The following is a 9,541-nucleotide window of genomic DNA, read 5'->3' as shown; positions in this document are numbered from 1 at the left end:
ACCTCGGACCCTCAACCCGTAACAGTAGCCTTATGTTTTTTATGAAACACTATTAAATCAAAAGTGCTCTTCACTACTGTGTATTGGCTGGCCAAAGGGCTTGAGTTAGCTCTGAGACCTCCATTTCACTGAAATCCTTGCAATAGGTATAAAGCATATGAAGGCAAGTTTGAGGTCAGAAATGGGGCACTAAAAGGAGCTTTAAAGGGAAAGGAGGCATTAAATTCCATTAATACTGAGTAGGATCAAATTCTGCTGTGCACATCTGAGAGTCCCAGGTGATATCCTGCAGGCATTCTGGTGTGTGTGCTTTCACGCATGAGGTTCTCGTGAAGAAGGGGGCAAGGCACATGCATGAGATTGGGGGGATTAGCAGGAAACTTCAGGCTTTCGCTTTGAACTTCCTGGTGGTTTTCTTAACCTCTAGCTATATTTGATCATGTTCAACTTACTTATTCCTTGTGCAAAAAATATCCCTGTCTATGTTGGATGTTAATTGTTATAGGCAAATAGAGTCTTGACCTGGAAAATATGCACATGCTTTGCCATATTTGCATGATTACCTCTTTTGAAGTGAAGTAGATTGAGCCTTTGATATTGTGACTTGACAGAACTCCTTGAAATGCATGCACTCAGGCTGACTTACAGGTGGTGGGAGTTTAGCTCTGCAGTACTCTCAGAGTTCAGTTAGAGGCATGGAGGGGGAGAGGGTAATTGTAAGGTCGAGACCTAGAGGAATTACAGGCAGCAGAAGGAAAATATTTGAATATTAATCAAATAGGACTTTGTTTACTTAATCAGGTTGATAAAATGGAGTTCAGATCAGCATTTATTTTTTATCCTGACATTTTGGGCCATAGAATCCATCAACTATTTTCAAAGGGTTGTGAGTGGTAAGCAGAAAAAGCAAGATTTAATTTTGTTACATGCTGATATGCCTTTCTCCTGAAAAATTCTCAGAGGCTGACAAATTGAAAGGGTCCAAATCTGTCACAGCAGAGCAGTGCTTCCTAACTGGAAAGATGTGAGAATGCTCTGTGTGATGCATGGGACTTGATCTGAGAAAATACACTCTGCAAGACCTGACCAGCACTTTGTACAACCCTTGTGTTGTCTCTGTGCTGCTGCATCTGTGTCTGGGGTCTCTAGTACAAGAAGGTCATGGGCCTTGTAGAGTGGATCCAAAGGAGGGGCACAAAAGTGGTCAGAGGGCAGGAGCACCTTTGCTATGAGGACAGGCTGAGAGAGCTACGGTTGTTCAGTCTGGAGAAGGGAAGGCTCTGGAGAGACCTTTTAGAAGCCTTTCAAAGGGAGCTTGTAAGAAAGATGGAGAGTTTTTACTCTCCATCTGGACCTGCAGTGACAGGACAAGGGGCAATAGTTTTAAACAGGAACAACTTAAATTTAGATTAGAAATATGGAAGAAATTTTTTACAGTGAGGGTGGTGAGGCACTGGAACAGGTTGAATGTTGTTGATGCCCTGTCCCTAGAAGTGTTCAAGGCCAGGTTGGATGGGGCTCATGGTAGGGGCGTTGGGTCTTTAAAGGTCCTTTCCAATCCAAACCGTTCTGCGATTGTGAATGCATCAGTCTGAGGTTGTTTCATTCAGCCGGTCTTCCTGCTGCGTTTCCAGCACCAAAAACAAGGTGGTGGTGGCAGCAGTGTTGAGCGAAGCTGTGGAGCAACCAGGGTTTGAGGCAGAGGGACAGCAGGCCAAGAGCTTCAGTTGGCAACGGCTTGCAGGGGCCAGCACTGGGGTTGGGTAAGTGGGAACGGTTTAGGCTGGAGGTCTGACATCTTGCCTGTGTGGGAGGTTATCCCAGCAGAGGGCATCCCCGCGCCGTGGCATATTGGCTTGCATGGCGTGCTGCAGGCTCTTGGACAGCACATCGGTATGGCTGGGGATAGCGTGACCACGCTGTACACTGTGATGGTGTTGTTCAAAGCCTGCACAGATACACAAAGGCTCAATTAGTGACAGGATGCGAGAGTGTGCATTTACTTTAGGTTCAGTGGTGTAATTAGACATAAATAGAGATTTATGAATAATTTACAGAATTTGATAGATGAGGAATGAAAATGAAATGGGGAATGAAATAAGTTTATATGTCTCAGTTCAATAGTACTTTTTGAGTATTTTAAAGCTCTTTTGGAGTAGTCTTGTTGATTGGCTGCTGTCTTGTAATGCTTTCAGTCATTAATTTGTAATTGTTGAAATTAATTGGATAGTAAACATTTGTCACAAATCAGATTTTTTTTTTTCTGGGTGGAAGGTAGTATTGTTTATTCTTTTGAAAAAGTACCAGTGAATTCTTCACTGCCCTTACATTTGTGCTCACTCAGTATTTTGGGGAGTGGCTCTGGTATCATACCCTGTTGAGAGTGCTACTGGGACCTAGCAAACTAGAAAGGTACAGCAATTCAGGAATTTCAGAATTGCTTTCCTCTCTCTTTTTCAGTTATCTTTCAAAGGGAGGATTGTCTTGTTCTTTATTGCCATGACTTTAGTGCGTGGCTGCTGAATTGCATGTCAGACTCTGCACGCAGAGCACAGTGTTGCTTATGCTTATCTGTGTTGCTTACAGGAGACAAGTCTAAAATTCTTGGGTTTTATTCCCCTGTCGACTCAAGTTTGGCTTTGTGCTTCAGATCTTTTTTGTAGAACTTCTTGTCTTTTGTGTCTGGACACTGAGCATGTAGTGAACATTTTGTAGCTGAAATGCAAAGACTTTAAAATCAGCTAGCTTGGTTGATAATTACTGGAGAAGGCAGGGAAGCATGAAAACTGAGATGCTCATTATGCCTATGTTTAATTTAGTAAAGTAATCGAGGTGTGTCTGTTAGCGTCAGGACCTGTTCTCTGGCCTGGAGGGCAGCTGGCACAGTCTGGCTGCATGAAACTTTCTACAATCTGCAGCTGGCATCAGTACCCAAACTGGCTGCTGTGTGGTCTCTGTACCAGGCTAAATCCTGGGCTGAAAAATTATCTGGGGCATGCTGGCTGCCCAGAGTCAAAACTGTGCTGGACATAGTCAGTTTCCAGTAGACACGGAAAGGTTCCTAATGGACACTCTCAGGTTCCAGTGCCTGGGAACAGGCTTGATACTGTTCAGTTTGTTAGTATATATGCAGTTTATGGATTCTGGGTTAATCTATAATTTGTTTCCCTTCTATTTCTGTGTTTTTGTTGGACTGACTTTCTTTTGTGTTGGTGGAAGAACTCTACTGCCTTTTGTCCCAAGATGTGGTGCTTGAGGCTCTTCGTCTTTTATGTTGCAGTATTAATTTGGATTCGCTCCACCAGGGTTCACCAACATGTGTTACAGTAGGAGAATAAGAGATGGACCCTAGCAGAGGATGTGTGCCATATGCAGTCCCTGAGCACTAGGTTTTTCTATTGTTTTGTTTTTTTTTTTTAATCTAACTCTGTATTCGTTGAAACACATTCACAGATTATGGGGCCATGAAGGGCCATCATGAATATGTTGTTTGTATAGTACCACAGTCACAGAGCATGGCAGTCACTCTCCATTGCGCCCGTAATGTCACTTAGAGACAGTGCTTTGAGATTTTTTGTGGGGGTTTTGTGTGTTGATTTTTTTAAAATTCTGACTTCAAAACTGAATGTGGCATAGAAGCCACGCCATTTCTAATCAGCGTTCCCATGGTTATTGCTTTCCTTGTAATATCTTGGGCCTTATTTCTTCTCAGGCTTCCTTTCTTTGTCTGCAGAAGGAATGACTCCATTCACTGTTGGCATCTTCTCCCTGTATGAGAACATGTTGGCCATGGCCAAATTGTTTTTTATTTTCTTGTGGATAAACTGAACAGTCAGGGATCAACTGAGGTCTCTGCCCTTTGGTTTCTAGGTGCTCTGCAAGGCAGCAAATATGCCATTTTTTCAGGCCTTAACGGCCAGAAGGGCACTGAAACCCACCAGGGCTGAGAAATGGGTCTTCTGGCTCAACGGTGAAAAGACTCAAGCTGCTTTGTCCATCAGAAACGTACCTGGCTGGACTTCTCTTCCCTCCCGTCGATTAGGGCTGGGCATCGTATAGCTCATTTTTAGTGGACAAGGATTTTTGCTGTCAGAGAAAAGATCTGGAGCAGTGATGTCCCCAGTATTCCATTAGTTAATGAGTCAGACAAATGGATGCTGGGTATCTGGCAATGAACTTAATTCCATTAGGGAGCGGATTTTAATTACAGAATTAGAAAACCAACAATGAGGCTTGGGGATTCACTGTGCAGATAACAGGCTTTTAGTAGGCTATATGTAAAGCTCCTTGGTAATACGTGTTTTTTCACTTCAGTTTTCAGGGTTAGTGTTTCACAGTGCTTAAACCGCTGCTTTGCTGCTCAGGTCTCCCCTGTAAAGAAACTTACCTACATGGCACATTCCTTTGCAGGTTTCCAAGAAGTACAGCGAGATAGAGGAGCTCTACCAGAGGCTGGTGGCACGATATCCACAGGTTTCTCTTCCACTCTTGCCTAGAAAAGTTCTCTTTGTGGGGGAGTCTGACATCTGTGAACGAAGAGCTATGTTTCATGATATCATGAAATTCATCTCAAAACATGAGGATCTAGCAACATGTCCCGAGTTACTGGAATTTTTAGGTAACTAAATGATGTGAGTGTCTCCTCTGTCATGAATGTGCTTGATAGAAGCGTTATTAAGTTCTTGAATAAGGTGGAAAAAAAGCTGGAGAATGCTAGAATAAAGGCTGTCACTGAAAATATCCTCCCGTGCATCTACAGTGCTGCATAGTTTTGTTTGCTAGTGTTTTCCTCTCCTCTCAGTGAACACATGCCTCATTGAGAAGAGCTGATACCACAATGCTTGCTTTGAAGGTATCTATCCCACCGTCTCTGATTTGCCTTAGGCACGTACCTAAGCTGTGATTCGGCACACGTAAGTTTAGAAGGCTGAATAATCATATTCAGTGGAGAAATCGACCCTAAAGGGACAGTGCAGGGTCTTCCTCAGTGATCAACTGTTCCATATTTTATCTGTTTCTCATTCCTAGTAAAGTTGTTAGGCCTTGTTGAAGGGGGTCCTGAAGAGAATTATTGACCCTGAAAAGGATTTGAATAAAAGATGGATTCTTTCTTAGTTAAACCTGTTCTCATTTCCCTATCCTCATATCCAGCTCTTGTTGCCTCTTCCAGTGATTCATATAGTTCCTTTCATATATTCCTTGGGTATAGCAGGGAGTCACTGAATGAATGGGCTCTCTGCCATCTGCAGAGATGGGCTCTCTGCTCTTAATTCAGCTGAGAGCTGCTGAGCAGGCAATAGTCTAGCCTGGTGCTGTGCAGGATTCTCAGTGTAGTGCTATTTTTAAGGAAGTGAAGTTGCAAGGTGCTAGCAAGTCACTATGTATGAACAGCTGATTTTTGCAAAAATGTCACATGTGGCCAGATTAGAAATTCTGTGAGACTGGCAGTTTCCTAAAGTCAAAGGGGGCAAAATTTCATAGTATTTGTCAAAATCCTCTTGCTAATAATTTTTTGGAGTATTTTTTGGTTTTGTTGTTGGGGTTTTTTTTCCCCCCCGGCAGTGTTCTCTTGAAAGCAGACCCCTTGCATGGAGAATTCAGAATTCGTGTTGATTAACCTTTGAGTGCTGATTAACCTAACCATGGTGCACCTGGCTACAGCTGAATTAGTCTGGACCACCTTTATAGTGGTGAACAGATCGGGTGCAAGTAATGTGACCTGTTCATCGAAATCTACCTTAGAATAATATAAATACCCCCTTGCCAAACCAGGTGGAATTCTGTACATACACTGCAGGTCCTCAAGCTAGTTGTGTACACATTCCTTACGGATGCTGGAGACATAGTTGATATATTCAGGGGTGTTTAGGGAGAATCAACACGGTAAACCACATATGACTGTGTGGATAAGATAAGCAGCATCCTGACATTCACTGCCTACCCTGACCAGCACTCTCTTGCCTAAAAGGGTAACATAAGAGTACTTGCTCAGTGTAGACGCCCACATTTAGTCAATATAGTCTGCCCTGGGTGATTTGGAAGATGCCAGTGTGAAAAAACTGGGTGAGATAAGTCTCCTATGCCATTTTACTTTAACAGTCAAAAAGAGGAAACCATGAATTTTATCTATCATGGTTTTCAGTTAACTTGTCTCATTATTTTAAATTGCTTTCCTGAACATCCAGAGACTCCACAGCAAGGAATAGCTCTCTTCTCATTCTCTTGGGCTTTGCGTATAAGTGTGGTGAGAAGACTTGGTCAAAGCATGTGTTTCAGTTTGCTGAATTTGCTCAGTGGGATAGATCTTGCATATAGAAGGGAGTTAGGACTTCAGGCTTCATTTTTGAGTGTAAATTGAAGAACTGCTGTGGAAACGTTTTCATGCTGTCCACTACTCTAATTTTAGCCCTTTAGAAAGAATTACATTAGTAACAAAAGTGGACTTTACCTCAACTAGCTATACGACAGTTACCTATGTGTAAGTAGAATATTTATTGCCTCTCTGTAGCCACTGGAGAGAAATAGGCACTTCGGAGGGAAACTCCTCCTCAGACAACTTTACTTGGATGGGATGAATCATCGTGTGGAAATTCTGTTGTTTTTATTGACTACAGGGGGAACAAAAATAAGCAGATTAGACATGCACTGATATGGCTCAGATAAAGATAATTTCCTTAGCCTTTCTTTACTTAACTATTTTAAATCAATAAACAGATCAGATACATAATGACACATTGTGGATAGAAGGGACAGTCAGGAATGTTGAGTTTCACAAAAGCTGATCGTGTCCTTCATTCCCCAAACGAAACAATCAGGAACAAGTGCAAGGTATTAAATAAAATATAGTTGTTGTTGTTATCTTGTGTACTCAGTTTTGTTATTGTTTGATGCAGGAACAAAATCTACTAGTGCCATTGACTTCAAGAGTAAAAACATTCCTGATGACAAGGAGAAAGCAGAGGAAGAAAATGAAGCACTGGATTTTTTCAAAGAGGAGAAGACACCTGACTTAATCTCAGAGCTTTCCTCAATGGAAAATGACAAAAAAGGAGAGAAGAAGGAAGAGGAAGAAGAGGAAGAAGATTTAGACCCTCTTGGTATAATCAGGTATGGCAGGTAGTGCCATTGTTATTTAGTTTTTAGCCCAGTTTTCTAAACAAATAAAGCTGTTCTATGTCACTGTCCCCTCATCCCAACATTTTACATCACTGACCACTTTCAGCTGATTTTCACAGAGGAGGAAAGGTCTCTGCAGTTTGTGAAGGAGGTGCCACGGTAGAGGGAAGAGACTTTCTCGTACCTCTTTAGTGCATTCCACAGGAAATCCAAGTGACAGAGGGACATTGTGAATGCCTGGATAACAGTTTTCGGTACAGTAGGCACTTTATTTGACACTGCAGGGTCCCACCACAAAACGTAACGCCACCAGGGTCCACTGGATGTGCCATTCTGGAGTACGCTGGGGTGTTTACGGTGTCTAGAACTGCTTTTGACCGCACTTGTGTCTGCAGGGAGGTAAAGTGATAGTATCATAAAGACCAAAATAGCCAACAGTTCAATCATGATGCTCACAGTCTTGATGCTTTTCTTTCCTTTTTCCCTTATATGGTGTCATGTGCTAAGTGCCACTAAGACATAAGCAATAACAGCTTGAGAAACAATAATTGAATCAAAGCTTGCTGATGTTCGTATCTGGGTTTGCTTACCTCTCCAGTGATTTTCAGACAGTTACTTTTTTTACTTCAAGATGGAATTTCTCACTTAATTCCCGAAATCACTTCTAACTACTGAAGCCTGGAAGCAAATTTAGTTTCTCAGTGGCTAGGTTCCTGAGTAGTTACTACTTTTTTTAGGATGACGCAGGCTTTAGATGCCCAAGTAGAAAAGGCTTATCTTCAGTAACCACTGACTGACTCAGCTGAATTGTTTGAGCCACCCACAGTCACCAGCCACTAATTAATGTTCCTTGTCTTGGGCCTAGACGGTGCTTTCAAAATGCTTCTTCAGAGCAATAGACAGTAAGTGATAGTAACAAGTCAGAGCTCTCTCTTGGTGTTTCTCAATTACCTTACATAATTTCCAAGGGGATCATTCTCTCCAGGCCCTAAGCCAGAGTCTCTTACTTAAGTCAGATCAACTACAGTGGTTAATCCTGGAAGCGCCACTTGGACTTTGCTCCTGCTATTGTAATCTTATGTAACTGTTGACGTCCAGATATCGTCATTTTTACTCAAAGTATTTAATCTTTTACATATCACCAGAAAACTTCAAATGTTACTCTTATGACAAAGTGCGTGCTTAATTACTCAGCATCGGAATTATTCTTTTGTTGAAGAAGAGTTTAAAGAAGTTAAATAACTATTTACAATGAGAAGTTAGATAAAGCAGTGCTTCCCACAAAACAGTCCCTAGTTGGTAAGTTTACAAAAGAAGCTGTCCTTTTTTGGATAGGAAAATGATCTATTGGGTTAGCAAAGGCAACATTGTATTTTCCAACTTAAAACACGTAGAATCTTACAGAACTTGCTGTGCCAAAACAAGTAAGAAGTTTGCTTTTCTGCTCTGCACAGTTTGACATAGCATTTGAAAGTCTTGATTATTTTGGTCCTTTAATGCACTGAAGGATGACAAGATCTGGTATTTAATTCTCATTTAGTTTACTGTCTCCATTCCTTTCGAGAACAGAATTCTTACTGAGTCAGAATAACTTCATTTGTGTAAGTATGGTCTTTACTGGTACAGAGCTGCAGCATGACATGTTATGCAGTCAGATGTTTTTCACTCTAAACCAGTGGTTGGCTAGCTATAAAAAAAGTATCCCCATGTGTATTTATTGTTATCTTTGTAAATCTCACATGTAGAGTGTTGGGGTAGAATCATGAAATTGGAAACGAGAATCCTGATTCTGATTTTATGTTGTCTCTATTCTCCTGTAACTCACCCTGCTTCCGTGGAAGATATTTTCATTTCACATCAATCGAGATCAGATCAGACATAACGCATCGTATCCCAGCTTTGTGCCATCTAGTAGTAGGTATCTAGGTAAGAGGCCAAAGGCAAGAGCTTAGCTGTCAGTGGATGAGCATTTCTTGGGTGACCATTTTAATGTGTCTCCATTAAAGTTACTTCGGGATGGGAATAAATAAGAAAAGGAGGTGATGCAGACTAGATAAACACGCTTAGTAGTAAACCACTCCCTAATGCCTAGCAAATTCAGGTTATAAAATAAAACAATCTGCAGTCCTTTCCCTTGTGAAAAACCTTTGAAAAGATGTAAAGTCAGCACTGAAACAAGCCAATCTGTTCCAAGTGGTATCGGTGGCCAGGATGCTTTGAGCAGCAGAGCTCTGACCTAAATTGAATCATGTGTTTGGCATAATCTTACAGGTTTTTTTCCTTTCTGGATGAGGATGAAACTGCTCCAGTAGCATAGGCCTCCATATGTTGTCAGTATGCTTCATTTGGTAACAACTTTTCCTCCTGGTCCAGAAGGCTGTGACTTGGTTTTGGCCCAGCACTGCTGCTGTGCTGCTGAAACACC

At 41.7% G+C, this 9,541-nt stretch overlaps 1 protein-coding gene across 1 annotated transcript in view; it reads left to right on the top strand.

Moving 5' to 3' along the window:
* Nucleotides 1-4,410: 4,410 nt before the first annotated feature.
* The window catches only part of HS1BP3 (HCLS1 binding protein 3), a gene marked incomplete at its 5' end in the record, with an annotated part of 35,433 nt that continues 30,302 nt past the window's right edge, over nt 4,411-9,541 (top strand). Inside the window, 2 exons of the mRNA XM_010141202.1 lie at nt 4,411-4,618; nt 6,894-7,107. Coding sequence (XP_010139504.1) covers nt 4,411-4,618; nt 6,894-7,107 — 422 coding nt within the window. The remainder of the gene's footprint in view (nt 4,619-6,893; nt 7,108-9,541) is intronic.

This window comes from Buceros rhinoceros, unplaced genomic scaffold, assembly GCF_000710305.1.
Source record: "Buceros rhinoceros silvestris isolate BGI_N320 unplaced genomic scaffold, ASM71030v1 scaffold11600, whole genome shotgun sequence".
NCBI classification, from domain to species: Eukaryota; Metazoa; Chordata; class Aves; order Bucerotiformes; family Bucerotidae; genus Buceros; species Buceros rhinoceros.
Note: the sequence above shows the minus strand (reverse complement) of the source record. Positions and strands in the feature narration are given on the sequence as shown.